The 16,371-nt window shown below is 45.5% G+C and overlaps 1 protein-coding gene across 1 annotated transcript in view; it reads right to left on the bottom strand.

Moving 5' to 3' along the window:
• LOC127003363 (zwei Ig domain protein zig-8-like) overlaps positions 1-16,371 on the bottom strand; it is an 81,154-nt gene that overhangs the window by 37,599 nt on the left and 27,184 nt on the right. The window contains exon 2 of the mRNA XM_050869897.1: positions 7,055-7,383. Within this exon, the coding sequence (XP_050725854.1) occupies positions 7,055-7,383 (329 nt within the window). The remainder of the gene's footprint in view (positions 1-7,054; positions 7,384-16,371) is intronic.

Raw genomic sequence — 16,371 nt, 5'->3', positions numbered from 1 at the left:
TTACGAATGGGCCATGGAATTTTTTTTTTGCACGTGTCTGTGTGTGTGTGTGTGTGTGTGTGTGTGTGTGTGTGTGTGTGTGTGTGTGTGTGTGTGCGTGCTTAGCTCTGCAACATTAAATTATCCTACTCTTTAATTTCTCTTTCCTTTGCTTCGTTATTTTTTTTGTCCTCTCCTTTAAAGAAACACACACAAAAAAGCTTCCAAATTATAAAGCAAAATGAAATGAATGAAAAATGTAAACTTCTGAGGAAAATCGAATACGAGGGAGTGAAGTGAGCCGTCAGGAAGCAGTGGTGGGAAAGGAAGAGGAGGAGGAGGAGGAGGAGGAGGAGGACGGGAAGTGGAGCAACAAAGAGTCTCACACTGCCTGCCTTGCCATCCTTAGCGAGGCGGCAGCAGCTGAGTCGCGGGCCGGAAGACGAAGGGAAGAGAGGATAAGGGAAGCGGGGAAGGGAAGAGGATATGAAGAGAGGAAAGGAGAGAGAAAATGAGGAAGATAAGGAAAGGGAATTCGAAGTAGCAAAGGGAAGGCGAGGATAAGGGAAGCGGGGAAGGGAAGAGGATATGAGGTGGAGAAAGGGAGCAGGGAAGGGAGGAGGAAATGAAGAGGATAAGGAAAGGGAGTTCGGAGTAGCAAAGGGAAGGAGAGAATAAGGGAGAAGATGATAATGTGGGGACGGGAAGAAGTGAAAGGAGAGAAAGAAGGGAAGAGAATAAGAAATAGTAACGTAACAGAAAGAAGGGAAGAGAAAGTAAGGATAGAGAAAGGTAGTAAGGAAAGGGGGAAGGCGAGAAGGGGAAGCGAAAAGGAGAAAGGAGTAGCAAATAAAGGAGAAAGGAAATAATAGGAGATAAAGCAAATGAGTATGGGGAACGGGAAGGAGAGAGAGAGAGAGAGAGAGAGAGAGAGAGAGAGAGAGAGAGAGAGAGAGAGAGAGAGAGAGAGAGAGAGAGAGAGAGAGAGAGAGAGAGAGAGAGAGAGAGAGAGAGAGAGAGAGAGAGAGAGAGAGAGAGAGAGAGAGAGAGGAGAGAAGAACCGAATGGAATGTGAACTAGCAAAGAAGAGAGAATGATGGAGGATGGGGGGACAGGAAGGAAGGAGGGAGAAAAGACGAAATGAAAAGAAGAAAGGAAGGGAATATAAACTAACAAAGAAGAGAGAACGATGGAGGAGAAAGTGAAGGGAGAAAAAATAAGGATGGGGGGACAAGAAGGAAGGAGGGGAAAAAGATGAAATGAAAAGAAAGGAAGAGAATATAAACTAGCAAAGAAGAGAGAAGGGAGAAGAAAGTGAGAGGAAAGGAAGATAAAAGGATAGGGTGAGGGCAGGTGGAAAGGGGGGGGGGGGCGGCACAGCAGTCATACAGGTGATTAAGGCCAGGTGTCATGTGTCAGGTGTTCGAAGTACTCACCAGCCGTGTCATAGGAGGTCGGCGGGAAATTAATGTTACAGGAGCTGCTACACACACACACACACACACACACACACACACACACACACACACACACACACACACACACACACACACACACACGCACACGCACCCTCACCTATCCTTTCATTCCCTCCCTTCCTCTCTATCGTTTCTTTCCTCTCTCTGTCATTCTCTTTGCCTCCTTCATCTCCTTAATCTTCTCTCCCTCAATATTTTTCTCCCTCTTTCTCGTTTTTTTTTCCTTTTTCGTACATTTTATTTTTATTTTTTCTCGATTTTTATTCCTCAATATTATTTTTTATCTTTCTTTCTTTCATTTATTTATTTTTATTTGTATCTTGCCTCTTGTATGTCTTCTTTCTCTTTCTCTCCCCATTTCTTCTTTCTTTCTTTTTCTTTCTTTAATTTATCTTCATTCTCTTTCTATTTGTTTCTTTTTCCCCGTTTCCTCTTCCTGTCAGTTTATTCTCCTACGCTTTCTCTCCTCCTCTCTTCCTCCTCTCAGCCCAGCTCCCCTCTCTTTGTTTGTCTTCCTCTTCTTTCGCTCTTTTTCCTCCTACCAGTTATTTTTTTACCCTTCCGCTCCTCTTCCTCTTTCTTCTCTTCCTTGGTCTCCTGTATATCTATTCCCTGCCTCTATACCTCCTTTCTTTAATTAACTCACATTTTTCCTTTTTCCTCTAAGGTTTTTTTTCTTCCTTATTCATCCTCGTCCTCTTTCTCATCCCTCTTCACCTCTGAGATCTCCCTTCATCAGTTGTCTTCACTCTTTTGCTCGCTCTTCATAGAATCATTCCTTCTTGACCTTTCTTTCGCTCTTAATCCTTTTGTTTTTACTTCCTTCCCTCGTTTGCCTTCTGTCTTCCATATCTGAGTTTATATTTCTTCTTCCGTGTTTTCTTTTTTGACTTCATTCTCCAGATCTTCCCCTTGCTAGTCCTCCTCCTCCTAGTGATTTCTTCTTTTCTTAGTCTCCATCCTTCCCCCGCTCTCGTTCGCACCCCTTCCTCCACTTCCTCATCCTTTATGCATACAAGGTTGAGTCTTTCTGTTCCCGGTGTCGGCTCAATTGTCAGCGCTGCAGCTCACTTCTCGTCGGGTTTAATCCCTCCGAGGCTGAGGGCGGCGCCTTAAGCGGGGATAAGACAGATTTGCAGAGGGAGAGAGAGTGAGGGAGTGACGTGGAAAAGCGGGAAGATCTGTGATAGAGAGGAGGTGAGGTAAGGGTTGTGATGATTGTGGAAGAGTGTACGAGAAGAGGTGAGGTAAGGATTGTTGATTGTGGAAAGATGTCATCCGTTCATCTGACCATCTGTCCACTTTCCTACCTCTCTACCTGTTCATCCATCTACCTTTATCCACCTAGCCAATTACCCTCCTACTCACCCACCTACTCAGCCACTTACTGCAAATTATTTCATCTCTTCAACTTTTTTTAACGAGGGGGAACGGGGAAAATAACCACTGCATTTTCAGTTTGCGAAATGTTATGTTTGTTTGCTTAAGCCGGTGTGTGTGTGGGGGACGTGTGTGTGTGTGTGTGTGTGTGTGTGTGTGTGTGTGTGTGTGTGTGTGTGTGTGTGTGACAGGTCGAGGGCGTGTTTGGGACCGTGCTTGTGTGAGCAGATATCTGGGTCCTCATTAGCCCGCGAGGAGGAGGATCAGGAGAAGGAGGAGGAGGAGGAGGAGGATCAGAAGGAGGGGGAGGAGGAGGAGGAGGAGGAGGAGGATCAGGAGGAGGACGAGGAGGAGGAGGTGGTTGAGTGAAGATTATCAGCGGAAGGAGGAGAAATGAAAGGGAAGAAGGGATGATGATGAGGAGAAAGAGGGAAAGAGGCAAAAGACGATAATAAATAGGAGGAAAGGAAGAGGATGATGATGATGAGGAGGAGGAGGAGAAGGAGGAAGAACTGTCATATCCGTGTGTATATTTCTGTGTGGCGCGCGGAGTGGCGAATCCTAATTAAACAGATGAAAAGTTGGACCCGAAAGATTGAGTTTTTCACGCAGTCCCCGAAGGCAATCTCGCGTTACTTCATTTGTCTGTCCGAGGTGCAGGTAAATAGGGATCGAAATGAGCCTTTGAAATAGTATATTCTCGCGTGTTTCACTCTTCCCGTCTCTCTATTAAAGTTTTTTTTGCCCCGCGTGAATGTAATGGTCCCGTGATGCAAATTCCTTTCCTGTACATTTGCAATCCTCTCCATTCTCCTCCCTGTCTCTCGCGGCGCCAAGTCCTGCAACACTTTGGCTCATCGTTAAACATTTCCTCACTGAAATTGCTTCCTTCTTTTTTTGATGGGTTACTACAAATGTGGCTGTGATGAACGATTTTATCTCCTGCTTCCTCTCTTTCCCTCTTTTACTGAATGGTGTTGCTCCCCGTATTCTACCTGTTTTCCTGTCTATATATCTATCTACCTGTCTGTATCTGTCTTCTTGTTTTTCTTCTTGAAGTATACCTTCCCTCACTGAAATTGCTTCCTTCTTTTTTTGATCGGTTACTACGAATGTGGCTTCGTTGAACGATTTTCTCTCCTACTTCCTCTCTTTGTTTTACTGAACGGGGTTGTTCCACGTATTCTACCTGTTGTTCTGCCTACATATCTATCTACCTGGCTGTCTCTGTCATGTTGTTGTTGTTGCTCTTCTTTTTTTTTTTACAGCAGAGGAGACAGTGCAAAGGCGTAAAAAAAAAAAAAAAAAACGTATACCTTCCTATCTACCTGCCTTACAATCTACCAACCAGTTTGCCTTCCTGTTTGCTTGTTTGATTTTCCTTACATTTTATTTACGTGTTGTCTATAGCGCCCGTAGTCTCTCTTGAACGACTCCAGGTGGTTAGTGGCGCTGGTGGATTTTATTTATAGTGGATGCCGTGGGATATGACCTGCTTGCCTGCCTATCTTTTTTCTACATCAATGGACACGGCTCAAGGGCAACAAAAAGAGTACAAAAAAAGCCCGCATTACAAAAAAAGCCAGCACAAAAAAGGCGTACCTGTAGTTTATTTCATGCTACCTGTTTGTTTCCGCTTACCTGCCCCCTTTTTTTGTTTATTTTCCTACGTGTTATCTTGCTTACCTATTTACCTACTTACCTACATAACAACATACATTCCTTTTTGCCTACCTACTAACATATCCACAAACATGCCTGCCTGTCTTAGTTACTTCTTTCATTACTTTCCTTTCCAACTCCCTATCTACCTACCCACCTAACACCATGCATTCTTTTTTGTCTACCTACTATCATATCCACAAACATGCCTGCCTGTCTTAGTTACTTCTTTCATTGCTTTCCTTTCCAACTCCCTACCTACATACCTACCTAACACCATGCTCTCCTACCTACATTCCTTCACATATGCCTGCCTACGCGCCTGCTTGCCTGCCTGCCTGCCCGCCATTCCCTCAGCCTCCACCGCCGCCGCCTCGTCTCGCCACACATAGCAGCTTCACGCTCCGTCTGTTCATCTTCCCATTCCCAGAGTTGAGCAGCATCTTCTCCGCCGCATTCCCCTTGCCACTAAACTCCTGCGAGAGACGGCCTGCTATCTCTCTCTCTCTCTCTCTCGCTCTCGCTTTCTCGCTCTCACTCTCTTCCTCTCCTTTGTACGACTTAGACGCCTTCTGAATAGGAGTATCGAATCTGAGCCCCAAACTTATGCCGCCGCTCGTGAAATGTCCCTCAACTTTGATATCCATTGGCGAGGCAGCAGAGGGATGTGTAGCTATCCGATCAGCCGGCCGCGAACTTCACTCTTTTGTTTAGGTGAATACAAAGGGAGGCCGATGCATTGATGTGATGTTTATCCGGTTCAAAATCACTTTCGCGCTAAGCTTGTAAAGACTAAGTTATCGTATGCAAAGAAGGGATTCCACTGGACATCCTCTTTACTCATTGGTTCAGGAATACAATGTGAGTCTGATGCATTGCAGGGGATATTTATTCTGCTCAAAATCACTTGCACGCTAAGCTGGCAAAGACTTAAGTTGTTTTATGCATAGAAGGGTTAACACCGGGCAAAGTTTTTACTTTCAGATAAAGGAGAAAATTCAGAACCACTTAAACGTCAGACAGGCAAAGAAGAAAGTTATTTAAGAGATTGAAGGCACGGGATTTTATGCGCTTCAGAATAACTTGCACGCTAAGCTGGCGGAGACAAAGTTATTTCATGCATAGAAGGGTTAACACAGGACATCTTTTTTCCACTTTCTGGTTCGGGAGGAAAATCAGAGCCTCTCGAACGCCAGAGACAGACAAAGACGAGAGTTATTTAAGAGATTGAAGGCTCTCCTCAGGCCAGCATCTTCACTCCTCGATATCGGAAGGACAAAGGGAAAGTGGGGCATTGCAGTGGAGGTTTAGGTGAAGGTCCAGAACCCCGCTATGTGTTGTGAAGATGGGGAGAAGTGGAAGAGGAGTGAGGTTGAGGCTTAGAAGACTGAGCGGCGGGAGGAAATGGTGAGGGCTTAGGAGAGGGAAAAGAATGCGATATCCTGTGAGAGAACGATGCTGTGGGTGTTAGGGGGGAGGTTAAGAGGCTTTAGGCCCGTATTCCCAGACGCTTTTGGCCCCCACAACAAATATTTCCAAAGGGCACAAGGGAGATTAGTCAGGTTCTCACGAGTGCTCTTTTACATTCGTGGTGCAGAACCCTTGTCAAAACTACCACTAGACTCAACTAACCCTGGAACTAAGAAAGAACAACCTCTACGAAAGTCTTATCAAATGTTGGTGTGTAAGCCCCGAAATGTTTGTGAATATGGACCTTAGAAAAGCGTGGGCGTGCGAGGTGAGGCGAGGGAAAGGATCTACCTGCGCCCTCGTGTCTCCCGGAGCAGTGACCGGCGCACGACTCAGCCATAAACTGAAATGACTTTAATTTTTCACTCCTCCTCCTCCTACCCCTCCTCCTCCACCTCTTCCTCCTCCTCCTCCACCTCCTCTCCCTTCCCCTCCTCCTGCTCTTCCTCCTCTGCTTCACTCCCGTTCTCCATTTTCTATCATCACCGCCGTTTAGCCTGAAAGGAGAATAACGTTGCCCGCGAGTTGAAATCATCTGCCTTTCTCCCGGAGAGTTTCATGAAGACAGCTCTTTTTTTTCTTCTTTTTTTTTTCTCGTATTTTAATTCAGTCATTCGCTTAGTTTTTTTTATTTTATTTTATTTTGGTTTGATGTTTTTTTTCCTCGCAGCAATTTCCTTCCTTCTTTCCAGGCTTCGTAATCTTGTTTCATCTCATCCTGGATGTTTGCTGAGTTTCCTGCGTTTCAGTCGTTCCAGTGTTCCCAAACGGATACTTTCCTTTCCCCTTCCTGTTTTTCTTTACATAAGTTTTAATTTCTTTTATTTTCACCGCTGCTGCTTCTATAATCCGTTTCTATCCCTCCCTAGTCTTATGGATTCATTTTATTTATTTATTTATTTATTTTTGTGTGTGTTTGAGCACGTTTCGAGGAACATGTTTACTAGCACAGTCGATATACCCCTCCCCCTTACAACGACACAAGGACAAACAAGGCTTACTCGCAATAAATTATTCATTGATGCCATTTAAATTACACACACACACACACACACACACACACACACACACACACCAATACTCACGCTTCTGTTCCCCAGGTTGTGCACGAGGCAGTGTAGGTAGGCAGCGTTCCCCGTGAGCTCCGACACGTTCCGCGGGGCAGCGTCGTCGAAGATGGGCACAGGCGGGCTGACCTGCGGCTCGCCCGTAGTATGTGAGGACAGGTCTAACAAGGGTCTGATAGGCTCCACGGGGCTGCTGCTGCTCCCGCTGGTAATTGTGATCCCTGTCCCTAAGCCTGTGCCGCTCCCCCTCGGCTTCCGCCTCGCTAAGTCTCCCAGCAGAAGGCTTCGCTGCAGGAGCCTCGTGTAGGGTGTCGGGCCTTCGGATGACCCACTCTCGCTGCTCTCTCCTGTAGGGAAGAGGAAGGCGTGCTGGGGGTTATCGGTGCGTAGGGGTGTTGTTTATGGGAGTGTTGTGTTAGGTTCCGTTAAGTTAGGTTAGCTTAGATTCGCTTAGGTTAGGTTGGGTTTGGTCAGGGAGTCAAAAATGTCAGTCTCTCTAATGATTCACACGTCTTTTCTTTCCTGTAGCGAAGAAAGAAGTCCTATACATTGAATAGTTGTTTATAGTTGTTGTTATAATGTTAGTTTAGGTTTAGGTAAGGTTACGGAAATCTACTAGTCAGTATATTGAAGTTATGCCATTATAGATCGTCGTTTTCATTGTTGGCAGCATTACTCTGTGTCTGTCGCCATTCTCCTCACTCCAAGACCATAGCCGAGGAAGAACACGACGTGATGAGTTCCAGCACCCCACTCAATAATCAGCAACACCAGTAAGCTACCAGGCAACGCTGAAGCAACTCGCCGGTCTGAGGCAACCTGATAAATGGAAGTGTTATTGCATGCCTCGGAAAGTGCGTGTGTTTGTGTTTGTAAGTGGATGAGGCTCCGGAGGCCAGCAAGGTTTTTCATGATTACGCCGGAGCTCGATGCCTCGTTTGTGATTGCACAGAGCTGGTAAAGAGCTTAAGTCGGACAGGCGGGGGATGTATGATAGAACAAGAGTATTAGTGTTGCATTTTTTGGCTCCACAGGCAACGAGAGCATTCAGAGCGGAGATTACGGCGTACTGAGAACAGGGAAGAGAGATGGGTGGAGAGAGAGAGAGAGAGAGAGAGAGAGAGAGAGAGAGAGAGAGAGAGAGAGAGAGAGAGAGAGAGAGAGAGAGAGAGCACATATAAAAAAGACTGAACGAAGGGAGAGAGAGAGAGAGAGAGAGAGAGAGAGAGAGAGAGAGAGAGAGAGAGAGAGAGAGAGAGAGAGAGAGAGAGAGAGAGCGCACATATAAAAAAAAAACTGAGCGAAGGGAGTTATTTTTTTTTTTTAGAAACTCGCCGTTGAAAAAAATAAAATAAAGAACGAGAAAGTTTTTGTGATGGAATAACGAAAATCCGACAAGCGGCTTCGCGTAGGAAACCTCAATGGAGAAGAAGTTGAAGTTTTCCCTTTTCTTTCACTCCTCGCTGCATCCCGAGCCCTTGGGGGGGGGGGGGGGATGAAGGGTGGGATTATAGATATTTTGTTATCTTCCCCTGTGCTGATGGTTGTTATTATCCTTGTTAGTTTGGTAAGGCATTGTGAAGGGGGCGTGGTGAGGGTGAATTTGTTTTAAGCTTTAATGGTTACGTTGGTTATTTTTCCGTAAAACTCAGTGATTAAATGACCTTTCTCTGCTGGCGTTTGCACTGATGGGTGGTACTGGTAGTCCTTCTATTCAGGAGCAGTAAGTAGCGGGCTTTTTTCATATATCTTTCTTTACGCCCTAGAACTGTCTCGTTAACTGTAAAAAAAAAAAAAAAAAAAAAAAGAGGGAGAAGCAGTGTATGATCGGCGCCTCTCTCACCTCCTGGACTGCACGTGTCGCTTTCAGTGGTGTGCGTGCAAGCGGCGCCGTGACTGAGGTGTTATGAGAATCCTTTGGGGCGGGATCAAGTCAGGCGTGTGCTGCCGAGGGGTTGTTGACAGGGAAGGAAGGGATCGCTCTCATTAATTCAGCGTGTGACGAAATACAATTCAGTCGGTTCATGAAAACTGGGAAGTACTACAAAACCTACTTAGCATCGTGTTGTAATGCAAATACGTTAATCTGACGGGATTGCAACATGAACTGATTTACAAGAGAAAGGATGCGTGTTTTGTTTACTTAATTTGTGTAGATTTATGTTACGTAATTATTAATGCAACGGTTCAGGGAAAGGAGACTCGATATGAATGTGTGGCCATGATGTATATTTATTATTAACGAAATTCAAGACTATTTTGAACTTGTTTATTACTGTTGAGAATTCATCCGGTAAAACATTCACAAGCAATGCTCATTCTTTGGAAGTTTTGTTTCTTTACTTGTTAACCATATAACTGTTACTTTCCCACATTTCTTCACTTCTTTGTCCCCCGCTTCCTCTTCCCTCGGCTTTGTTTCATCCTATACAATTTCACCATTTTTTTTTCATTTCAACTTTCAAGCGTTTTAGGTACTATTTGTTGCTTTTTTTGTCATTCCCTTCCTTTCCCTTTCCTTTCATGGCATTGCATATATTTATCTTTTTTCCCCTTTCCCTTCCTTCCCTCCTCCCGCTTTCAGGCTGCCCCCTTCCTTTCTTTTCCATCCCTGAAATTAATTGTGCTGCCAACCCATCATACTAAGCCGCTATACCGATTTGCTATTTTCTATTCCATTTTTCATATATGTTGATTTATTTGTCGCCCTTTGCATGTGGTCAGTCCTTTGATCTATTCATATTTCGTTTGCCGTTGTTTCGCCCACACGTGTCCCTTTCGCTGTAAATGGAAAAAAAAAGGAAAAACAAATTGTGAAAACAGGTTGGACGGAGTTCCGGACTTTATTGTGGCGGAGTGAGAGCCTGCACGCATGTCGGTGTGAGCTACGACGCAATTTTTCCCTCCTTAATTAAAGCTTCGGCTGAATGGGACACATGATGACCTGGTGTAGTACTGTGAATGGGCGCCATGGGTTCATCTTCCTCGCTTCTCTTTCTTTCACCCATGCCATCCATCCACCATTTCTCTCATTCCTTGTTTCCTGTTTTTTCTTTCCCGTCCATGAATCTATTCCCAGGGGTCCCAGTTCTCCCTCTTCTATTTCCCCTTTTCCTCCATCCCTTGTTCCTCTTCCTTCCATCCGAGACATCTATCCTTTATTTCTTTCATCCATTATCCACTTTTTTTCTTTTTCACGTCCCTGTTACCGATCTTTTTCAACTCCCAACTCCATGTATTTATTACTTTGTGCTCCTCTCCTCTGTCCTCCTCCTCCTCCTCCCGATATTGCAGAGGGACCCAATTATCCATTCGCCTGCCTCGATATATATAGCCATTATACACGCGGAGGCTCTCGCTAATGTTAATATCAGGCTCAGTCAGTCGTGTTGCTTTAACTTAGGGAAAAAACGCAGCTGTCATGTTATGAAGTCTAGGAAGCAATGAACATGAAGGGGTTTGGATGGCGGGCGCTCACGTGGATCAGAGAGAGGGTTGAATCGTGTTGCTGCGATGCTGGGACTAATGAATGGGGGATAACTCTTTATATTGCTCTACTGTACATCGGTGTGTGTTGGGTATATAGTCCCTCTCGCCCCCCGTGGATTTCAGTATTTCCTCAGGTTTCCATTTGGTACAGATTTCCATTAACAGAACACATATTTTGCTTCTGTAAGTATGGAATTTTTTCATAAGTACGACAATGAATTAAAAACAGAGAGGAATAGGTGGAGGACATTGGGAAAGAGCTTTGTCCTGCCCTCGACCATTAGTGGGTTAAAGATTATGGTGATGATGGTGATGATGATGATGGCCTGGCTAATCGCATCGGTTTAGCTTAGGCCATTATCCTCACAAAATGCTTTTAAAATGTTGCTGAAATAAGGTTGATCATTATTATAATCGTTCTATATATTTTACGGCCAGTGATTATATGTCTTCGTAATCCCTTTTAGCCCTTCTCATATCCATAAAAAGCCGAATCGCTGCTACAGGCCGAATATATGGAAATTATCTCATTTGGCTGATGCATCCTTAATTAATGGCGGTGACTCAGTGGAGAGACACACGGCAGGCGGCCAGGTGCGGAGGAACACACACACACACACACATACACACACATTCACACTCACCGTTCCCGCACGCGCACACACACACACACACACACACACACACACACACACACACACACACAGTCCCCCCCCCCCCCCCCACACACACACTCTCTACACACTCCCCCCTCACACATACACTGCCCCCCCCCGCCACCTCCCCCCCACACACACTAAGTACAATGCATCGTTTTAGCACTTGTACGTAGCATTTTTGTTTTGAAACATGTGCAGACTTTATATATATTGTGTGTGTGTGTGTGTGCGTGTGTGATCATAAACATTATTTTTATATGCATATTAATATAATAAAATTTTAATGCGTGTGTACACATCAATTTCATGTGTTCACGTTTACACATTACATTTTCCTTTTTAAACATATATGACAGTAATGTATTTCTCATTGCACGCGTTCATACATAATAGAATAGCTTTTCGTCGTTTATGTGCAAAATAAATATGTGTTTGCAGGCGTATTGCCACAGGGGGGAGCCACACACACACACACACACACACACACACACACACAACACACACACACACACACACACACACACACACACACACACACACACACACACACACACACACACACACACACACACACACACACACACACACACACACACACACACACACACACACACACACACACACAGACACACACACACACACACACACACACACACACACACACACACACACACACACACACACACACACACACACACACACACACACACACACACACACACACACACACACACACACACACACACACACACACACTGTAGATAAGCAGGCTACCTTAAATACACCTTTGGGAGAAGATAAACTTTAATTATATCACCCGCGCTCAGGCTGCCTTTCGCATTCTTAATCTTCCCTTTAAGTAAACACACGGTATGAATTTCTGGACCAGAGGCTTTGTTCCCCCTTCCTTTTTCTGGTTCTTTTTCCGACCCTTTTCAATACAGCTCTGATAGTAAGGACTCGAGATGAATTCCTTGACCACAGTCCTTGTTAAGTCCTCTGTCAAGTAACTCCACGAGCCTTTCCTTCCCCGGCCGCTCCCCTTCACTGAATATTTACGTTCTTCACAAACACCCACGGACGAAAGACTCCCCTTCCTCCTGCCTCCTCATTTTTCCCGCCCGATGTTGGTCTTCTACTGAGCTTCCTACGCTTCCTCTGCTTCTCCCCTCACCTTGGTTGCTCTCTCTCTCTCTCTCTCTCTCTCTCTCTCTCTCTCTCGTTCGTTCGTTTTCCCTGTCTCTCTCCCTCTATCTATTTATCCAACTATGTATCACTATCTCTTGTTATCAGCCACCATAACAACCATCACTACCACCACCACCACCACCACTACTAACTTCATCACAAAATGCCACACGAAAGACTCCTCAAGAAACTTAAGTCGGCGGGGTTAGGCGACAATCTGACAGCGTGGATCAAAGACTGGCTTACTGGAAGGAAACAACGAGTTGTACTCAACGGCCAGGCCTCCGAGTGGCTCCCGGTCACAAGTGGAGTGCCACAGGGGTCAGTGCTGGGACCCATACTCTTCATCATATATATCAACGACCTAGAACTAGGATTAAAATCCAATCTTTCAAAATTTGCCGACGACAGAAAGGTGGGTGGGAAGGCCCTCACGACGGCAGACTGCGAAATTATCCAGAGAGACCTGGACCAGATCACTCGGTGGTCAGAAAAATGGCAGATGACCTTCAACGCTACCAAATGTAAAGTAATGCATATCGGATCCAGAAACAGCAACCACACGTACCACATGGGTGGCGAACCACTACATGTTGTGCAAGAGGAAAGAGACCTCGGGGTCACCATCAGCAGTGACTTGAAACAAACAAAACACTGCAGGTCCGCCTGCAAGATAGCCAATATAATGCTTGAGTTCATAGCAAGGAACTTCGAATACAAGACGCCGGGAGTTATGTTATCCTTGTATAACTCGCTGGTAAGGCCCCACCTGGAATACGCTCTGCAATTCTGGTCTCCAAATTACAGGAAAGACATTGAATTACTTGAGAGAGTACAGCGCCGCGCCACGAAGATGATACCATCACTGAGGACGAAGCCCTATGAAGAGCGACTCGAGCGACTCAACCTCTTCATGTTGGAAAAGAGACGACTGCGGGGAGACATGATACAAGTCTTTAAGTACCTGAACAAGCTCAGCAACGTTGATCACTCCAAACTCTTCACGCTACAAACTAACCTGAGAACAAGAAACAACGGAAAAACAATTCAAGCAAAGCGATGCAATACCGACATCGGCAGGAGTTATTTATCGAATAGAGTTGTTCGCCACTGGAACAGCCTCCCTGCAGAAGTGGTTAGCGCAGAGAGCATGAACTCATTCAAGAATCGCATTGATCGCCAATTTGCTGCATCGGGAGTGAACTGAACGTATCCAAGAGTAGGTACACAAGTGCTTTAATCCTTCCCTGCTAGCCACTCCTGTGGCAAACGGATTGATTAAATCACTGAAAGCAGGCAGCTTAATAATGAGCCAACAGGCTTTCTGCTGCCTGCTAGTCCATGTTTCCATGTTTCCATGTACATTACCATCACTATCGTATCCTACACCATCACCTGCGCCTCCTCATTTTCCTTCCCTTCCTCCTCCTCCTCCTCCTCCTCCTCCTCCTCCTCCTCCTCCTCCTCTTCTTGCGCCTCCTCCCGATCTCCAACATATTTTTCCCCTCCCGTTTCATCGTCGCTCCTCAATCCATCATTCGCTTTTATTACGTAACATTCTCTCTCTCTCTCTCTCTCTCTCTCTCTCTCTCTCTCTCTCTCTCTCTCTCTCTCTCTCTCTCTCTCTCTCTCTCTCTCTCTCTCTCCAACAGCTATTTTACACCCCGTAGTTTTTCTGAACGAGTCACAGTCTCTCTGAGGTTATGTTTCGACGTGTGTGTGTGTGTGTGTGTGTGTGTGTGTGTGTGTGTGTGTGTGTGTGTGTGTGTGTGTGTGTGTGTGTGTGTCCTTGCGTCTTTCTTTGTGCAGTGTTTTATGGAGAGAGAAGGGAGACAGAAAGAAAAAGAGGTTAAATTTTCCGTTGACTAATAAGATTAATAAGAAGAAAAAGAATAAGGATAAGAACGAAGATAAGAATAACAATAGCAATAGAAAATATACCTAATAAGAGAGACAGAGAAATAAGGAGACAGAAAAAATAGTGTTGGTGGGTGTGTGTTGGAAGGAGAAGGGCGGCATTAGTGGCATCATCACGTCGCGGCTAGGAGGAGGCAGAGTGACCGGCCAGACAGCCATAAACACTCAGGTGCATCGCTCGTAAACACGCTTCCAAATGTAAAGTAATGCATATCGGATCCAGAAACAGCAACCACACGTACCACATGGGTGGCGAACCACTACATGTTGTGCAAGAGGAAAGAGACCTCGGGGTCACCATCAGCAGTGACTTGAAACAAACAAAACACTGCAGGTCCGCCTGCAAGATAGCCAATATAATGCTTGAGTTCATAGCAAGGAACTTCGAATACAAGACGCCGGGAGTTATGTTATCCTTGTATAACTCGCTGGTAAGGCCCCACCTGGAATACGCTCTGCAATTCTGGTCTCCAAATTACAGGAAAGACATTGAATTACTTGAGAGAGTACAGCGCCGCGCCACGAAGATGATACCATCACTGAGGACGAAGCCCTATGAAGAGCGACTCGAGCGACTCAACCTCTTCATGTTGGAAAAGAGACGACTGCGGGGAGACATGATACAAGTCTTTAAGTACCTGAACAGGCTCAGCAACGTTGATCACTCCAAACTCTTCACGCTACAAACTAACCTGAGAACAAGAAACAACGGAAAAACATTTCAAGCAAAGCGATGCAATACCGACATCAGCAGGAGTAATTTCTCGAATAGAGTTGTTCGCCACTGGAACAGCCTCCCTGCAGAAGTGGTTAGCGCAGAGACCATCAACTCATTCAAGAAACGCATTGATCGCCAATTTGCTGCATCGGGAGTGAACTGAACGTATCCAAGAGTAGGTACACAAGTGCTTTAATCCTTCCCTGCAAGCCACTCCTGTGGCAAACGGATTGATTAAATCACTGAAAGCAAACAACAATAATGAGCCAACAGGCTTTCTGCTGCCTGCTAGTCCATATTTCCATGTTTCCATACATTACCATCACTATCGTATCCTACCACCACCTGCGCTTCCTCATTTCCTTCCTTCCTCCTCCTCCTCCTCTTCTTGCGCCTCCTCCCGATCTCCAACATATTTTTCCCCTCCCGTTTCATCGTCGCTCCTCAATCCATCATTCGCTTTTATTACGTAACATTCTCTCTCTCTCTCTCTCTCTCTCTCTCTCTCTCTCTCTCTCTCTCTCTCTCTCTCTCTCTCTCTCTCTCTCTCTCTCTCTCTCTCTCTCTCTCTCTCTCTCTCTCTCTCTCTCGTTCGTTCGTTTTCCCTGTCTCTCTCCCTCTATCTATTTATCCAACTATGTATCACTATCTCTTGTTATCAGCCACCATAACAACCATCACTACCACCACCACCACCACTACTAACTTCATCACAAATGCCACACTCCTCAAGAAACAAGTCGGCGGGGTTAGGCGACAATCTGACAGCGTGGATCAAAGACTGGCTTACTGGAAGGAAACAACGAGTTGTACTCAACGGCCAGGCCTCCAGTGGCTCCCGGTCACAAGTGGAGTGCCACAGGGTCAGTGCTGGGACCCATACTCTTCATCATATATATCAACGACCTAGAACTAGGTTAAAATCAATCTTTCAAAATTTGCCGACGACAGAAAGGTGGGTGGAAGGCCCTCACGACGGCAGACTGAAATATCCAGAGACCTGGACCAGATCACTCGGTGGTCAGAAAAATGGCAGATGACCTTCAACGCTTCCAAATGTAAAGTAATGCATATCGGATCCAGAAACAGCAACCACACGTACCACATGGGTGGCGAACCACTACATGTTGTGCAAGAGGAAAGAAGACCTCAGGGTCACCATCAGCAGTGACTTGAAACAAACAAAACACTGCAGGTCCGCCTGCAGATAGCCAATATAATGCTTGAGTTCATAGCAAGGAACTTCGAATACAAGACGCCGGAGTTATGTTATCCTTGTATAACTCGCTGGTAAACCACCTGGAATACGCTCTGCAATTCTGGTCTCCAAATTACAGGAAAGACATTGAATTACTTGAGAGAGT

Source organism: Eriocheir sinensis, chromosome 25 (genome assembly GCF_024679095.1).
Source record: "Eriocheir sinensis breed Jianghai 21 chromosome 25, ASM2467909v1, whole genome shotgun sequence".
NCBI lineage: Eukaryota > Metazoa > Arthropoda > Malacostraca > Decapoda > Varunidae > Eriocheir > Eriocheir sinensis.
The sequence above is the reverse complement of the archived record's forward strand: the minus strand, read 5'-3'. Positions and strand labels throughout refer to the sequence as shown.